The following is an 18,597-nucleotide window of genomic DNA, read 5'->3' on the forward strand; positions in this document are numbered from 1 at the left end:
CGAGGCCACAGCCTGACGCCGGTGACGGTCCTCTTCTCGCCATCTTTACCAAGGGCAACCGGAAACAGCCTTCTAGGTTCGCCGGCCATTAGAGTGATTCGGTCATGGAACCTTTGGACCAGTAGATACCCGGACTAAGAAAATGGTTCATACTGCTCTTGGACATTATGTACAGAATTCACCACAGCTGTTTCATAATGGTGGAGAAATTGAAGACAGATGAATGTCCAAGGGCATAATGGCAGAATAACTGCAGCTCTGCAAGTTTGCAATCATGCATTTGTACCATATTAACTAAAAAAAAAAAAAAAAAACACACAGGGAGCTTCCCTAGTGGCACAGTGGTTAAGAATCCTCCTGCCAATGCGAGGGACATGGCTTCCAGCCCTGGTCCGGGAAGATCCCACATGCCCCGGAGCAACTAAGCCCGTGGGCCACAACTACTGAGCCTGCGCTCTAGAGCCTGTGAACCACAACTGCTGAAGCCCACGCACCTAGAGCCAGTGCTCTGAAACAAGAGAAGCCACTGCAATGAGAAGCCTACTGGCCGCAACTAGAGAAAGCCCGCGAGCAGCAATGAAGACCCAACACAGCCCAAAATCAAAAAATAATAAATTTTTAAAAATAAAAGAAAAAAGTTACTACTGAATTTATCCATGTAAGGGAATGGGAATATAGGCCGGCCAACATTAAGCGCTGACTGTATAATCTGAATTGCCACACCACCGCGGGGTTGTACTATTTTACGTTGTATGCAGAGGAAACCGGCTGGGGAGAAGTCACTAGTTCAAGGTCTCTGTCTCTGGCAAATGGGGTTGTAATGAATACTTTGCTTTTTTAAAAAATTTTTTATTAATTTTTTGTCTGTGTTGGGTCTTCATTGCGGTGTGCGGGTTTCTCATTGCGGTGGCTTCTCCTCTTGCAGAGAGGCGCGTGGGCTTCAGCAGTTGTGGTTCGCAGGCTCTAGAGCGCAGGCTCAGTAGTTGTGGCCCACGGGCTTAGTTGCTCTGGGGCATGTGGGATCTTCCCGGACCAGGGCTGGAACCCGTGTCCCCTGCATCGGCAGGTGGATTCTTAACCACTGTGCCACCAATGAAGCCCTACTTTGACTTTTTTGTTCTTTTTGGCCGCACTGCACACTGCATGCATGTAGAACTTCCCACACCAGGGATCAAACCTGTGCCCCCTGCAGGGGAAGGGTTGAGTCTTAACCACAGGATCACCAGGTAAGTCCTACTTTGCCTTCTTAATGTGTCAGATGGTTAGGCTCTTTTGGAAAACAGAGAACTGTTTGGTCAGCTACACAATGGAGAACTCTGGAACCACTATGCGGATACCAAGATGTGAGAATAAAAAATTTAAAGATGTAGAACATTTAGTTGGGTTGCTATAAAAAGTTATAGATGGCTGTACCTTCATAAAAAATAAATGCATAGAATACCTAGGAGACTCGTAACTACTAACATGGGATGAAGACTGGGTACTGGCAGACAAAATGGGGAAATTTACTTTTTACCCCCCCTTGATTAGCTTAAAATAATCCTAGATTTTTAAGTTACGGCTGCAAGGTGACTGTAGTTTCTCCTTGTCTATAGAGGTTGTTTGAAGCTTTCCCTGGTGAAACTTTGATAAATGCCATTTGACTTCAGTAGATGTTACTGTTTAAAAACTCTACAGAAAATTACCAAAGTGGGTTTTTTCAAGCGCACACAAGCAGCTGGACTTTTTGACTTGCTCCTCTCTGCAGGATCTCTTCCCTCCAGTATGAGTCAAGGTTCTTAAAGGCGGCTCCCTTCCAGGTTATCCTCTGCCCTCCACCAGTATGGCCCAGTCCCAACCATAAACACAAGTTCCCACACACCAAGACTGGGTAATATCTATCAAGTTGCAATTGAATGTATCCTTTAATCCAGCAGTTCCACTGCTAGGAATTTACCTCCAGATCAGTATCAAGGAAGTTGGATAACATTTGTATAAAGATGCATAGTAGTACTGTTTGCAGTAGCAAATTGGAAATTACCTTCAGAACCAAGTAAATTATGACATATCCACACAAGATACTGTGTAAGACTAAAGATAATGAGGTTGCCCTGCATGTGATGTGAGAACATCTTACAGTACAAAGCATTTTCTGTTAAGACATATGCAAATAGGAGAACTTTCCTTATGGAAAAAAAAACTTGTTTTCAAGGGGAGTGGGGAGATGACTTTCACTTTTATCTGAGGTTTCATTTTCCAACCTTAAAGGCGGGTGTTTACTTTGTAAGATTAAGGCTTTCTTCTTTTTAAAATCTCAATTTAATTTTTTCAACTATTTACTTAAAAAAAAAAACAGACTCTTCAACTAGATCCAGCTTGCTTGGGTAGAGCCCGTGAAGGATGCCACCAGGTCTCCCAGATTCTCAAAACCCTTTCATCATTTCCCAATCTGCAGCTCTGGCCCACACCACTCGTCAGGGCTGGACCTGCCCCTCTGGAGGGGCCGCAGCTGTGTCCTGGCCGGCCTGCCCCTCTTCAGAAGACTGAGTGTGAGGGAAGCAGACACACCCCAGAATCCCAGAAAGTGCTACGTTTATTTTCCAAACAATTTTATTGAAATGTGCCAAGAGTACACGGACAGCACAAATGTATGAACAGGAAAAAAAAAAAAAAAATCACATGTACAATAATTTTTAAAAAGTGAAGGTTAATCTTGGGAGATAGCAGTTCCCCTTCCCCTCCCCCTTTAGACTTCCAGCGTTTCCATTATGGTTAAGCCTCTACTAACCTAGTATTAAAAAAAAAGGAATACAGGAACATCTGCAAAACAAAACAAACAAAAGAAAAAAACAGCATAAAGGAAAGAAATGTTTTCCTGCTCAGATGGGACTCTCCATAGGCACCTAATTAGGAGGCGTGCTGAGCAGTGGAGAAACACAACTTCAGGGTGTAAGGGTATGGCCCATCTGCAAAAGAGAGGACAGAGGTGTAACTGGGCCCCTCTCTGGATGCTCCCCCCACCCAGAGTTCCCCTGGTTTTGCACACATCTCTCATTTTCTGCAATTCAACTGCAAGGGTCAAACTCACTCTTCACTGCCACTTTTGAGACTCAAAAACAAGACTAACACACAAGGCATTTCTCCTTCTCTTCCTTCAATTCCATGGAGGATCCCATTCCCAGTTTTTCAGCTGGCGCACAATAGGCCTGCCTAGGAACTGGGTGGGCAAATTTTACCTGCTGGCTATTACAGCCCCTTTTCCTGGGTACTGAGCCAGCCTCTGATGCACAGAGAACGGCAGCTCCCTGGAGGACGAGCCTGAGCAACTCCCAAGCTGGCAGAGCGGGTGGCAGCAAGCAGCTAAGCTGGCCCTCCCACATGAAACATCAGGCTGCTCTCCTGGCGACCAGGTCCCACCTGCCTGTGTCAGTGACAATAAGGAAATCCCTGGGGCCCTATCTTGATGGCAGGAAGGATGGCTCTGGCCCGAAGCGAGCCAACCCATTAAGCAACAAGGGGGATGCATGACCGCAGGACCCACAGATACTCACTTGGGTTTTTCATCTGATAATGGTTCAGGAAGCCCAGAGTCTCCAGGGCATCACTCTTGGATTCCCACTCCAGCAGCCCAGAGGAGCTGCGTTCACCTGATGGGAAAAACAAAGGTTTGAGGATGACCTGAGCAGAAGCCAGGGAGCTGCCCATCTACAGTCAAGGAATGGGGGAGGAAGGTGGGGCAGTTTACTCACTTTTGCCTGAGAATACTTTCACAGAAGATGGCCGCTTCACTCCCAGCTCATCGCAGATCTGCAATAGAAACAGAAAACAGACTCAAAGGACTTCCCTGGTGGTCCAGTGGTTAAGACTCCACGCTTCCACTGCAGGGGGCACGGGTCTGATCCCTGGTCAGGGAACTAAGATCCCGCATGCTGCATGGCCAAAACAAAAACAAAGAACAGACAGACTCAGAAACACAAGGAGTGCCACATGGCAGAATTCAAGCACACCACAGCTGAACACTTGGATTTTTCTGGACAAAAGAGTTTCTAAGCTTTTATCACACACTCTAAGGTGTCCCTGTAACCCCCGCAAAGGTTGAGAAACACTGCTCTTAACTATTTTGTTGCCTAAAACCGGGAAACTGCTTTTTAAATTTCCCATCTTCAGCTGTTATTTGGGTGTGTTCTGGCACTAGGTAAATGTTTGCTAAACCGAATAGCAACACCTCAGGCCACAGTAAGGCCCAAAGTCCAACTCCACAGTCAGACTTCCACCCTTCCCCAAAGCTGCCGCGGTTCCCTCTGACAGCACCATAATGGGACCCTCCCTTCTAATGTCATCTAGGCCCCAGACGGCCTGACAGTGTGGATGTTTCGAGATTGGACTCCAATCACCAGTCCGTCACCCAGACAGGGAGCAATGTTTCAAGGCAAATGAGCAGCCACTCTTGACTTGCCAAAAATACAAGCAGCATGGCAAACTCCACTGTTGCTGGAAGTTTGGTGCCATTCTGAGCCTTTCTCGGTCCCTGCTATGTCCCTAGCACCCAAACCAGAGCCCAGCAGAGCAGCTCAATAGATATTCGTTAAAATTCAAAAATGAATGGCCTCCTCAGATGGCTATGCTGAAGGACCAAGTCCACGGCACCCACCTCAAAGAAATTCTCCTCAGTCACCTCCAGAGGGGCATTGAAAAAGTGTAGCACGTTGCTAGGGTGCTGGATGCGGTTCTTGGCTGCCTGCTCTGGAGTGGAGAACCGATTGTTCCTTGACTCACTGAAGTCTTTGTAACTGCAGGACCCATCTTCTAGCCCGTATGACTGACCGGGCATGATGGCTGGTTGCTTGGAGACACTGTAGGAGGGAAGGGGAGCCCTGTGTCAGACCTCAAGTTGCCCCCCACCTTCTACTGTGGCATCCTTCCTGTGTGACAGCACTGTATGCCTCAGAGGGCACTGCTCCACAGCTGAGGAGAGGCCGACACACTTTCGCCCACTGCTTCAGGAGAACCCCTGGGAACACACCTGCATGCCCAACTCCAGCCTGGATAAGCACTTGGTTTCTCTGTGCTCCTCTGACCTCTGTCCAGAGTGGGCCCCACTCCCCCTCCCGTCTCTCCTCCATCCCTCTCCAACCCTCCCCAAGCCCGAGGAGCCTGGGTACCTACCAGACATTCAGCTTCTGCCCAAACATGAAGTTGTTGTTGAGGTGAGTGATGGCCCGGTCCACAGCATAGCCATCAGCCATCTCCACCATGGCGGCCCCTGGCTTGCTTTTCATGAATTTCACCTTGAGGAGAGCAGTCGTGTCAGCACCACCGCCCAGCTGTCAGAGACCCTTCTCCTCCTGTCCCTTCCAAGTCAGTTAGGAAGTCAACTCCTGCTCTGGATCGAGGCTTCCATTTCCTCACTTGTGAGGAGTCAGGAGAACACAGGAGCCTGTCTGGCCCACAGCAAGTGCTCAGCCCAAGTTGGGCAGCAGAGACTAGGCAGTCTTTCCCTAACCTCAGGACCTGACCCCTGAGCAGGTCATTTAACGAAGCACAACAGAAAAGCAAGTATGGTGGGAGAAAAAAAGCAGCTATTTCCATCAACAGACATGTATACAGATACTGAGTCATGACTATGTGGGTTATGTTATAAAAACACTAAGAACAGTAGTGTCAGCTCTGAGTCCTGCTTCCACATAAAGGTTAAGTGAACCTGGGCAAGTTATCTGCCCCCCATGCTTTCACCTCCCCTGCTTGTCTCATTAAGAATTCTTGTGAGAATGAAACAACTTACAACATTTAAAGCACTTTTAACAGTGGTACAAACAAAACGCTTGACACGTTATTAGCTGCTAATGTTAATGGGCCAGGCCAGGGGCTGTAAACTCAAAGGCTTCCAGGACCCAGATGGGTTTGACAGAAGGAACGACCTAGTCTGAGGTGGACAGTCACCAGACAGCCCCAGCCAACTTCTCCCAGGCAAGGCAGTAAGGCTCAGTGTTGCCATATCTGAAGTGTTCCATAGAAAATCCTTACATAATGATCTTTAACTGTGATGGGTAAATTTATACACCGTAATATTTATGTAATATTAAGTACTAACACTTTCATGTGATAAAGTCTTGTTTTTGTTTTTTTTTTTTTTAAAAAATAACACTGAAAATTTTAAAAAATAAAAAATAAAAAAATAAACCACCCACATAGCATGAGGACCAAATAAAATCCATCTGCAGCGTCACCTGATTAAACTAGTTACCCTCTCTGGACCTGCTTGCTCCTAAAGAGGCTCCTTCCCCATTCTTTGCTCACTGGGGGGGCCAAAAGGTGGGGGCCTCCCCTGGGGCTGCCAGGTCTATAAGGAAGCAGTGGACCTAGCGGAAGCTCACCTTCTCCACATTGCCATACAAGCAGAAGACATTGAAGACCCGGTCACAGTTCATCTTAGACTGATCCAAGCCATAGACCATGAGCACAGGGCTGTCGGCGTGGGGGCCATACTCGGGTGGTGGGGGAGGGGGTGGGGGGTGCCCATACTGGGGGCCGTAGCGACTTGGGCCCCGGCGGTGACCCCCCACTGGTGGGCCCATCCTTCTCCCTTCGTAGTGAGGTGGGGGGGGCCCGTAGCCCTCATCATGGTAATGGCTGTGGTACCCACCGTGGGGCCCTCCTGGGGGGTGGGAAGGAAAGAGAGGGAGGACGGGTGAGAATTTGCGCGGCGGGCGGCGGGCAGGGGCACATGAGCCACGGGAGTCCACGGAGGGGAACCCCCTGCCCTCACCATATTCTGCGGGGTGATCTCCCAGGAGAGGGGGCTGCCTCTGGCGTTTGTTAGGGTTGCTGCCAGGGTCACCTGCAGACAGAGAGAACAGTTAGCATCTAACTTGGAAAAAGAGGTATCTCTCTCCCTCCTGACTACAGAGGCTGATCTCAGCGTCCCTCAGCTCCTGAGGGCCTGGGCAGTGGCCTTTCCTTCCTCACAAGGGTTACTGGGGCTTCCTTCCTGTGGCCGGGCCCAGGGTGGGCATGAAGCCCAAGCCTCAAGGGTGGAGCCCACTGTCCCTCCCGCCGCCCACTCCAAGCAGGCTGCTTTCCTTCATCCGTGAAGGATGAAGCCAGGTTCCGGGCCTCTCACCTTCCCGAGCTCCCTCGGGAAGCTCCCGAGCTTCCCCTCTGGGGAAGCTGCAGCCACTATGGAAGCTGATATGGGGGCCGGGAACAGATTTCTAAAATAACTCCCAATGAAGGGAGAGGAGTTAAGAGCCAGAAAATAACACAGGGAAGGGTAGAAAAATAAAATTGGGCCCACAAAGCCCCAAGGGTCTAAGAGTGCTAGGGCCCACTCTCTAGAGAGAAGACTTTCTCAATCTTGGTACCAGTCACCCTCCCCTCTAGTCACATCCACCCCAAGAAGAGGGACTGTAGGAAAGGACAAACAGGGCGACATCAACATCAGTTCAAATGAGCAGTCATGTACAAGGCATCAACAGTCTCAGACAATGGCGCAGTTCCACCCCGCCCCAACCCCAGCTGCAGTTCATAATCGCTACCGTTAACTTAGCACTTGAGTGGCACTGTGCTAAGTACTTTACAAACAGACATCACCGTTTCTTAAATTCCTCACAACAACCCTATGAGGTAGGTACTATTTTAGCCCCGTTTTACAGATAAGGAAAATGAGCACTTAACTTTTAACTGAGCAGTCATAATACAATTTGGCCCAAGGTCACAAAGCAAGTTAGTGGCCAAGCTGGGACTTGAACCCAGGCCTGGTTGACTCCAAAAACCCAGGGCTCGGGACCACTGCCCTTTCCTGCCACCCGGCCTGGGTTTTGTTTTCCAACAGTCATTACAAAGATGGAAAAGGGCTACTTACAGCAGAAGTACAGAGTACAATGTCCATTTGTCACAAAAAACAAATCTGTATTTTCTCTTACCATTGGACGCTTCAACAGTGAGTTAGCACAGTTCTGAAAGATGGCGTCCCATCAAACATACACTGCGACCCTGCATCACATGGTTTTACAGTCATAAATACAAGTTACGGTACACATCCGATACAACTTTTTAAGAATTGTTTTAAAAGTCAATGTTTTGATTAAATCAAAAATGGCTCACAGATGTTCTGTCCTCAGAAGATATCAGAAAAGTGGAAAATAAAGGTGTATGAAGTGGATAGTGTCCCTCCATGTTGTCACCTCCTCACATTGTGTGCTGCAGTGCGGTGCTTCTGGCTGTGTAGCATTCCGTGTGCGTGTCTCCTGGTTATGAGGTGTGCCAGTGGCCCCACTATGCCCGCGCTTTTGGCCTTGGGAGCACTCCCAGTTACCCGCCAGCAGGTAACTGTGTACCTCTGAGCTGTTTGGCTGTTTGGTTTTAGGTCTGTTTTGGTTTTTTTGATTTTTTGCTGCTGTTGTGGTTTAAGTTTTTGGTTTTTTTTTTGGTTTCTGATCTCCAGTTGGTGCAGATTATGTTGGCAGCCGATGACTGCAGAAAAAATAAAAATATCAAAACAGAAAAAAAAAAAAAAAAAGAAGGCCCTCCCCAAACCAAAGGACTTAAAAAACGAAAAACAAAAAAAACCAAACCCACATGGCGAGGAATGGAGAGGATCCTATTGTCTTGGAGGCCCATGGAATCTACTTCAGTCTATGAAACGTTCTCCGAAAAGAGCGCCGCTGGCTGGCTGGGAGAGCTCTGTTCTCTGTGTTTCCTACTTCTGTGTACATTTTCGGGTTCAAGTTTGCTTGGATTTTGACATTTTTTTAATGTTTAGTAAAAAAGCAGTGTCTGCTGCCATGTTGCGTCTCTTTCTTTGTCTCTGTCTGCCTCTGTGCTTGTAGCTGTTCCTTGGAGCGCGGTGTGGTGTTCTTGATGTAGTGAGCTCAAGTCTGCGGCTGTTTCTGGGGACGTGGTGGAGGCTGCGTGTTCTGTTCTCTCCAGGAAGAGCTAGTGGTTTCTACCCTGTGTGTTGGTGAGCAATGTGCAGAGGCAGAGCCGCTGAAGTCTGGTTCCCAAGGGGGTGGCGAAGCACCTCCCTCACTCCAGGTCACCTCAACAGCTCTCGTTTTTGACCCCCAGCCTGGGGGCGGCCAAAGCTGAGAGGCATCAAAACCAATGCACAGCCAGCCCCTGCCACTAGCCCCTGCCGGTCTGCACATCTTCTATTTATGTTCCTTGGAGAAGAAATGGTTGGTTGCCGTGTTTCTGTTAGCAGTCATGTAATGCCATTGCCCGCTCTGGTACATTCACTCGGTCACCAATTTGTCTCTGACCTCTGGAGGGGGCAGCGAGCCCCACAGCGCCCATTGTGAGGGTCCTGGGGAAGAGTCTAGCCCACCCGGCCCACGGCTTCCCAGCTGCAAGGGTGAACAAGACAGGCCTGCCTAGGAATGGGGGCCTCTGGCCTCCCAGGGCCTGTGAGATGTCAGCAACCAGCCACCTCCCTCAGCCCATGGCCTAGTCCGACGTATCAGACCAAGACAGAAACAGAGATGGATGGTCTTGCTGAGGGGGCGCCGCTGTTTTTCAAAGGCCATGCTCCACCTCTCCCTCCTATCCAAGGCAAACCATTCTTGACAGATTCTAGGAAGGGGGTTGTCCGTTTGGGCCCCCTGCAGAGACGTTGCATTCCCTCTACAAGTGAGGGGAGGCGTGTCCGCCCTGCTCCAATCCAGGGTGTCTCACCTCCACAAGGTCAACTTGCTCAAAGGCTCTGCTGCAAGGGCCTGGGAGCCCTCGTCACATCCCCAATCTGTCCCCCCAGAAGCAGACCCTGTCAAGAGTGGAGAGCAAGAGGACCATTCCTGGCCCAGTGAGAATGGGGTCAGTGACCCTAAGCAGGCTCCTAGAAGAAAAGCAGCAGGATCCGTTGGGGAGCTGCTACTGGTTTGTAAGCCACTGCCGTGGCCTGTGCTCAGTGAGGCCCTGCTCCCCACCCCACCCAGGCCTCTGCCTTGACCCTGCATCCTCTGCTGCATCAAAGGGCCACAAGCAGCAGCTAGGACCTACAGAGGCCCCTCATTCACCCCCTCCCACTGGAGTGTATCTTCCAAGAGCTGACCCCCAAGGCCCTCCCATGTCCACAGGAGCCCAATGGCATTACATAACCCTGAGTCCAGGTCTATGAAGTGCGCTAATCAAGTGAAGGCAAGGCGGGTATGTTTAAAACAAAGCTGCCGTCAGGATTACCTTGTCCACTGAGGTTGGGGTTGGTGTAGTCCCAAGTATCCTGATCATTCTTGAACACATTTAAGCGTGTAGGCTGCAGGGACAATAAAAAGCTTGAGGTCAGCCAGGCTCCGGGCTCACCTAGGAAGCTGACAAGGGGCAGCCATTTCCCAGGCCTACCTTCGCATACTCAATCTTCAGAGTGCAACAGCCTGAGTAGATGTCAGCCCCATTGAGTGAGGCCTTGGCCCGCTGGGCACTCTGCACAGAGTCAAACGTGAGTAGAGTTAAGGGAAAGTCCCATCCCAAGAGCTCTCTGTAAAGAGCTTCAAGTTGCACCAGAGAAGGATAAGAACAAGTAGCACCCCAAAGACTGCTCTAAGCGGGCTTCGGGGTTAGTTCACTGCCCACAGCCACCAGCCACTTGTACAGACACAGCTGGAGTGCGGCCCCAAATGCGCAGACACGGCCAGAGCTCCTCTGAGACCTGTACTCCCCCATCCTGCCCCACGGCAACAACCTTCTCTGCCAGCATCACAGGCCAAGCCACCTTCTTCTTCAGCCTCATCCTCCCCCTCTGCTTCTACATGCCTTGACTAAGCCTGAACAATCTCTGAAACGTTAACCAGATTATACTCCTGCCCTGAAAACCCATCAGTGACTTCCCGCCACTGCACCCTGACCCAAGCTTGACCCCACTGCCTGGGATGCCGTAACTTCTTCCAATGTCCTAAGGAACCCTCTCCCCCTCGTCAGCTACTCTTCAGTTGTCAGGTTGTTCGCTTTCTCCAACACTAAGCTCCTGCCCACCTGAGGACCTCTGCAGATGTGGTGTCCTCAGCCTGAGTATCAGTTCCTACCTCTACATGGAGATAAGGAGAGCACCTCTTCAGAGACCTTCCCAGAACCCCTGTGAATTCTTTCCTCTTGCATCTCATGGCACACTCTTCTTTCCCTTCACACTTTAAACCTCGTACTTTCACACTACACAACGCTTGAACAAGTGTGTGTGTGTGTTTTAGCGGCACCAACTCTGTGCAGTTGAAAATCCATGTATTTAACCAACCACAGATGGCATAATACTGTAGTATACATTTAGTGAGTGAGATTCACCTTAAGTGGACCCACAGAGTTCAAATCTGTGCTGTTCAAGGGCCTATTTAGGTGTGATTGTTTATTAACCATCCCTTCCATGAGACCATGGGCTCTATGAAGGCATCTGGCACATGGCAGGCATTCAGGAGACACGTGCTGGTTGAAAAGATGGATTCCTACCAAGCCCTGTGAGCTCCCATCTCAAGGAACACCCATTTCCCAGCAAAGGATATTCCACCATAGCCTGGACTCCATTCTTCCGGAAAATGACAATTCTCTGGACAGGACCACAAGGGTTACAGATAGTATAAAGAACATCCTGTAAAAACCAAACACAGGCAAGATGAAGGGACACTGGCAGGTCAGTCTGGCTCATGGGAGAAGACAGGGAAAAAAGGCAGGAGGGAGATTCCATAGGAGAACCTAAACGAATAACCACTGGCACGCACCGTGGTAATCGAATAGATGGGGTTCAGGATGGTAAAGAGAAGCACACTGTTGACGCTCCTGGAGTCATCCGAGTCCCCGGGGCGGGAGATTTTCTGGCTGGTAGAGTAATTGACAAAAGCTGGGTGGCCCGCAATGTAGATCTGGTTGTCGGCTGCGTAGTTCACGGCATTGCAAGCCCCCAACACATCTTCAAATTCCACCAACGCTTGTCTCTTTTTAGGCATCACCACCACATAACTGGTAAAGAGAACACAAGTTGCAATCCTCTCAGGCGGATGCAGACAAGAGTCAGAGGACAGCCTCAGTTATCTGCGATCCGACTCCTCCCTGGCCTCTGGACTCCTCTGTGCCAGTCATGGTTTCTTGACCTGAACATCCCTTGCGATAAGTGGCACGACAAGCAAAAGAGGTGTGTGCGGCTTTGGCATCAGCTTCTCTGGGAAGCCTTCCTTCCCAAGCCCTCACCTGATTGAGTCAGATGCCTCCCACAGACAGCTGAGTTTCCCCTATCACAGTGTTGACCACTCTGGGTAGGCAACTGTCTGGGAGGAATCAAGACAGTGGTGTTCACCACTCTATTCCCATTACTCACCATGTGCCAAAATTACAAGGCAGGAAGGAAAAGAGGAAAAAAGGAATGAGAAAAAAAAAAAAAAGGAAGGAGGAAAAGACACAGAACTTGCTGTAACTTATCCAAGGGAAAATGGCTAACCCCAGGAGTAATGGAGCCCCAGGACCTAGCTGAAGGAACGTGGACCAAAATGGCCAAGTTACTTCTAACCAGAAACCCAGTGACACTCAGGACACCAAGGAGTTAACTCATCTGAATACCCAACCCCTGGCCTCTGAGCTGAGTACCTGATGGGTCCAAACTCCTGCAAGGCCTCCACAAGGTCAGCTTCCACCACGCCGTCAATCAGGCCCCTGATGTGGACAACTGGGGAGGCGGGGGTTTTGTGCGGGTCATCGTAGTTCTCCTGAGAAAGGAAGCAAAAACAAGACTTCACTTTCTGTTGTACAAGACAGTGGATTACTGGCGTCTGTGCCACTGTGGACTCAGACAGGTAAAACATTCGAGTGTGTCACCCAGAAAAGACATACAGGGCAGGCAACTAGGGGCAGCAATTCAACCAATCACCCCAAAAGGATTCTGGGCCGGCGGAACAGAAGGCCTGAGTGTATGGCCACATGCCTCATGGCTCTTACTGTAGTTTCTGAGGAAGGCAAAATGGAGGACCAGACAAGTCCCAAGTCCCATCTTACAGTCTTCCCAGCACCAGTCTCTTCCCACTGGTCAAAGAAATGTGGGAAAAGAGAGGCTTGGAAAGGGGACTCAATTTTCTGCTGCATTCACCCAAGTTCTTCTGCCCCTCCCCTAGTGGAGGAACCCACCATCACCACACAGCCAAGCACTGCTGTTCCCCACCACTCATCCCCAGGTCCAGCAGGTGCCTCAGACACTGGCATCCAGGCCAGTCTTGACTCTGCCTCTAGTCTTCACTCTCTCACCAAAATCTGTATTGGAAAATACTACCTAGGTCAGACTAACAAAAGAGAGAGTAAAGTCTTTCAAAAGAAGAGAAGATCCAACCTGTACCACTAAAAATCAAGACAGTTCCCTTCCCAGGGGAAGTATCTTTCCACCCACAGACAAAAGTGTCTGGGAATCAATAAAGAGCAAAGTAACTTTCTCCACCTCTCCTGGGCTCTGGGCCCAGCCTCCAGTGTGAGAACCACCAAGCAGAAGCCCATGTAACATGGGCAGAATTGGATTCTATTTCAGGAATGAACCACACAAACCACAGGAGCCACACCCGCCTGACGGTTACCAGCTCAGTGATCTGGAGTTCCACAGCCCTAAATTCTAATCCCCGCCCCTCCTCAGACTAGCTACAAGACCGAAAGGAATTTACCTCGCCTCTCTAAACGGGAATAGTAAGCCCATCGCTTACCTCATAGAGGAGTGTTAAGAATTCAATTAAGATACCTTTCAAATGCGTGCAATAAGGCCTGGCACGGTTTAAATGCTAGTAAATCATGGCTACAGAGCGCCGCTAAACCGTGGAAAACTCTGCAAATGGCTGGACGAGACAGGGCTTCAGGAACTTCCAAGGAGGAGGGAATGGGCTCCAAGCCAGGAGTAACAATTGGTTGTCTTTTCCGAGCAGGAAACGGAAGAGGCTGAATCCCTTACAAAGTGCCCACCCCTCAGGGAACATTTTGGTTCATCAAACCTACGGCATCCAGTTAGCCCTCAGAAAATGTAAGCAAACTTGTGATAACTCGAAAGCTTGGTTCAACTTCCAAACGGCTAAAAAGACCTCTCACAACGCTTTCTTCCGGTTTTTAATGCCCACAAAAATGAGGCAGATATTCTGGTCTGGGGGAATATCCTCAAAGAAATCAATTTCTGTACTGAGACAAACCATGACGCTACAAAGATCAAACAGCGATCAGGCAGATACCCCACTCAGGCACGGAAAAGGCTACCGCCCACTCGTTCCCCGCTCACGTGGTGCCCCTCCCCCCCCCAACCGCCCACAAGGCCCGGGCAAGAGAAGTGCGCCTGCGCATGAGGCCAGAAAAGAAAATGATAAAAGAAAAAATCGGCCCGACCGCGTGCCCGGCCCCCACAAGCCAGCCCGCGGCGCCTGCGCACTGCGCCACCTGCACCGCGAGCAGTTTCCTCCGCCCCCCACACCCCGCTCCGTAAAGCGCGCACGCGCAAGCGCCTGTCCTCGGGCAAACCCCGCCGTTTGCCCAACGCCTGCCCCTCCCCCACCCCGTCCACGGCGCGAGGGCCTGGGCGCGTGCGCAGAGCCCCCCCCCCAAAATAAATGCCCTCAACGTGAGAATTTTCCCCTCCCTTCCCGGCCGTCTCCGGCGCTTAGGGCCCTGGCCTCACCCCGCCGCCACCGCCCGCCGCCCCGGCTCCTCCACCGCCGCCGCCGCCTCCATGCTGGTCGCCAGCGTTGTCAGTCTTGAGCCGTTTAGGGGCCCGGCCGCCCTCACTGCCGCCGCCGTAGTAGCGGCCACCGCCGCCTCCGCCGCCCGCCGCCGCCATCTTCACCATCGCTCCGGACCGCCTCCGCTGCTCGTCCGGCTGCTGCCTCTGCTCCAGCCTCCGACGCCGCTTCTCCGCCCGGGGCAGCAGCCTCCGCGACATGGCGGCCCAGAACCCGCCTCCCCCCGCCTCTCATTGGGGGAGGGACACGCCCGTCACCCGCCGCCCCCACCCGATAGGGGGAGCCACTGGTCCCGCCGCTGGGGGAGGGGAAGCCTCTATACGCCTTGCGCACCTATTGGATAAAGCCCACGCCGTTCTGCAGGAGTGCCCGCCCTTGTTTGTCTGGGACACTCCTTATAGGCGATCGCTTTCTGCCAGTCATTTCTCCGACCCCGCCGCCTTAAAATAAACTCCAACTTGATTGGTCAGATTTCTGACACTGCCTGGCCTCGTTAGGAGCACCTGATAGGAGCGGCGCTCACCACTCTCCCCCAAAGCCCCGCCTCCTTCCCACTTTCATTGGTCTTCTCGCTAATCCATCAAACCGAAAGCCCTTAGTCTTCCGTCACAGCGACTACCTTCCCGCGCCTCTCCGCAAGGAACCAAGGAGGCCCCTCCCTTTTGCCTCTCTCCACTGGCTACTACAGGTGTCCATCTTCTGCAAGACGCCCGATTAGTCAGTTGAGAGTGGAAAGAGTCCTCTCACCAGACGGTAGGACCACTGGTGGCCCCTGATTGGGTGAAAAAGGAGAGCCCATCCCTGACCCGTAGGCGCTCTTTGGCGCAGTCTAGGAAAGGATCGGAGGAGAGGACGCGTGCGCGAATCGCTCTCAGGCGCCTCTGGAGGCGGGGCGACCCTCTAAAGGAGGGAAGGCCTGAAGTACCCTGAGTCTTTATTTACCGCTGTAAGCAGCCCCGCAAGGGCAAACTAAGTTAGAAGGGCAACTGCCAGTGCAGCTCTGTCCCCATCACTATATTCTATTCCTCTCCATCTCTAACCTTCACAACGCCAGAGAAAAATTTTTTGAACCCAATCTGACCCTTTCCTTCACTATAAAACCATTTGCTGTTGCCGACTATCTTATGACCCAGTCCAGCTACCACTAAATTCAACCACAAATAACTCCTTTCAGTTTGCAGAAAGGGCAGGATCTTTCGCGCACCTCTGGATCTTTGGCCCGAGCAGGCCCTTCCACCTAGAAAACTTTCTCCGCTATCCCTCCTGCCAGAGCTAAAGAATAAAATTCTCTTGTTCGTGCTCTGCTCACTCTGAGAAGCGTTCCTTGTCCCTACCAGCCCAGACCCTCGGCTTCCCCCATAATAACGCCTGATCGCTCAGGCCAATGGTTCTCACGCGACAGCCCTTACTACTCTGGGTCGTCACAGTTTGGTGGCTGTCTTTTTCCGTAGCATGTAAGTGCTTGTGTGAGCAAGGGAGCGGTGGTCTCTGCCTCGGCCTTAGTGAAGCTGGCCACCCTACCAAGCGTCAGGTACAGCACCCGGTACAGTGCCAGCACTCTGCAAAGGCGAGTAGTTAAGAGTATTCTAAGCGTCTGGCGGGCCTTGTTTCCTCCGAGGCAGGTAGGGCCACCCCGCAGAGAACACCTTCCCAAGTCTCTAGGGTGCAACGACGCCCAACAGCCGGAACCTGGGGGCGGGGCTGGGGGGGTGACCTAGGATCCCGCCCTAAGGGCTTTAACCTTATGGGGCTGCCTGCTGGGGGGGGGGGGGGAGAGGAGGAGGGGACGCTGCTCTTAGCGAGGAGACAGACGTGGGAAATGCGGGGACGCCCACCAAAGATGCTCTGGAACCTTTCCACTCGGGTGAAAGGGGGTTCCCGAAATAGGGGTCCTAGTGGAAACTAAGTTTGAAATGGGGTCTGTGGCACTAAGAGAGTGGGACCGTCCTGGTAGGTCCGCGGGTTTGAGGAGATACGAAAGTTGGGGTGGGCTGGTGGAGATGTAAATCAGCTCCCAATCACCCCGAAAAGATCCGAAAGAGCCGGCCGAACGGAGATGGGAGACGGCGCAGCGCCTCCAACACGTGATCAGTGCGACGGAATTAAGGCGGTGCGGCTCCGACTGAAGGGCGGGGTCGCGAGGTCCAGACGTCAGAGGAATGCGGTGGGGGGAGGGGGAGAGAGGGGCCCCTCCCCTCCCCGCCCCCGCGCCGGGCCCGGACGCCCCTCGCGCCGGCGCGCGCCGACGGGACGCGACGGAACCGTCCCACGCGCGGCAAGTTCCAGGCAGCTCGGCCGCCCGAGCGCGCCCACGGCTCGCGACCGGGCTGCCGCGTTATCTGCACACCCGCGCTCCCGGCCTCCGCCCCTCCCCCACCCCTTGCACACGGGCCGCGGTCGCGGGCCCCGGGCGGCGCCTCCCTGGGATCCCCCCTCACTCCTCCCTGACCCCTCGCCCCCAGCCCCTACCAGTTCGGCGGCGAGCCTGGCCGGCCGTCCGAGATCGAAAAGAGAGCAGACACTGGGAAGTTTTGGGGGAGGGAGGGGCGGGACTTAAAGGGACCACGACCTCTTTCCAGCCCGGGGGAAAAAAATGGGGGGGTAGAGGGGGGAGATCGAGAGTTGCTCTGCGGTTGAATGGAGGAAACAACGCAAAAAAGGAACGGGAAGACTCCGCGTCCCTTTTCCCCAAACATCCCCAGCCCCTCAATACCCGCCCCCCATCCCTCACAGAAAGTCGCACAGTTGTTTGGGAATCACGCCTCATTCCTCCTGGTCAGCCAAGTGTTCTGTTGGTTGAGGTAAATGTTGGGGTGCACATCGTACAGACGGGGAAATGGGCTCAGGGGACGCTAGCGACCTACCCGGGATCCCACAGATTGTAAGTGGCATATAGCAGGATTTGTCTGCCACCAAAGACACATAACCAGTGCACTGCAGTGCCTGTTACACGGTGATGGGGTCTGCAATATCCCTTGGAGGTTAAGAGCATGAGTCCTGGGGTCAGACTGCCAGCGTTCAAATATGGACGGTGCACCTACTTACTCTGTGGCTTTGGAAAAGTGATTTAGCATTCTGGGGCCTCTGTTTCCTCATCTGGTAGGAGGTTGGTAATAGCACCTGCAACGCTGGATGGTCTTGAGAAGTGCTGAGAATGTCTGGAAGCAGAGGGGACCTCAGGTCTACCTCCATTTCAGAAATTGAGGCTCAGAGAAGGGAAAGACCAACTGAAATTCACCACATCATCTGAAAGAACAAGTCCTCCCTCCTTAGGGCCCCCACGGCATAATCCAACCCTTGTGGGCCCATCCAAATCCATGCCTAACCCTTTCCACTTGTCCTCTACATGGCACAAACACTGGTTCTCCTTCTGTTCATCAGATACCTAGAGCTCATTCCTGACTCTGCACTGGCTGTTCCCTCTGTCTAAAACACCCTTCTCCCAGATCTTTGCTCCTCATTTGAGAGGCCTTGGCTCACATGTCACCTCCTGAGCACCCCAGCCTAGTTAGTCGCCATACAGTTATAATCCTGGCTTCCCATTTATCTCCCTCTTTGCTCTTATTGCCATGTGAAAACAACCAGTTATTTAATTTTTGTCTCCTCAGTAGAATCTGGGCTCTTTGGGGGCCAAAAGTGGGTATGTTTTCACCCCTCTAAAGACCTACCCTGGGGTCATTCACTCATTCATCAGATGTTTATTGAGCTAACACTCTTTGGGGCATCTGGGATAAAAATGGTGAACCAGAGAGGAAAAAATTCCCTCCTTCCAGGGGTTCCATTCTAGTGAAAGATGCACAATACATCAGTAAAATATGTATCAGAGGTGATAACTGCTATGAAGATAATAAAACAGGGAAGGAGGGTGAGGAGTACATGAGGGCAGTTTGCTCAAAAGGGTATTCAGGTGAAGCCTCACTGAGAAGGTGACATTTTAGCAAAGGTCTGAATA

The 18,597-nt window shown here is 51.8% G+C and overlaps 1 protein-coding gene across 2 annotated transcripts; it reads right to left on the bottom strand.

Moving 5' to 3' along the window:
- Positions 1 to 2,554: 2,554 nt before the first annotated feature.
- HNRNPL (heterogeneous nuclear ribonucleoprotein L) lies at positions 2,555 to 14,845 on the bottom strand (the record flags this gene model as incomplete). Of its 2 annotated transcripts, XM_079724423.1 has the most annotated exons (13): positions 2,555 to 2,945; positions 3,531 to 3,626; positions 3,729 to 3,786; positions 4,631 to 4,832; positions 5,146 to 5,267; positions 6,354 to 6,634; positions 6,746 to 6,817; positions 10,156 to 10,228; positions 10,315 to 10,416; positions 11,468 to 11,548; positions 11,679 to 11,916; positions 12,538 to 12,656; positions 14,585 to 14,845. In XM_079724423.1, 13 exons carry the CDS (start codon positions 14,843 to 14,845, stop codon positions 2,887 to 2,889), a joined length of 1,764 nt encoding a protein of 587 aa, XP_079580549.1. In that variant the 3' UTR covers positions 2,555 to 2,886. The 2 variants fall into 2 exon arrangements, with proteins under 2 accessions (XP_079580549.1, XP_079580548.1); XM_079724422.1 differs by having other exon boundaries at positions 6,354 to 6,817.
- Positions 14,846 to 18,597: the final 3,752 nt, after the last annotated feature.

This window comes from Hyperoodon ampullatus (assembly GCF_949752795.1).
Source record: "Hyperoodon ampullatus genome assembly, chromosome: 18".
In the NCBI taxonomy this organism is placed as follows: Eukaryota; Metazoa; Chordata; class Mammalia; order Artiodactyla; family Ziphiidae; genus Hyperoodon; species Hyperoodon ampullatus.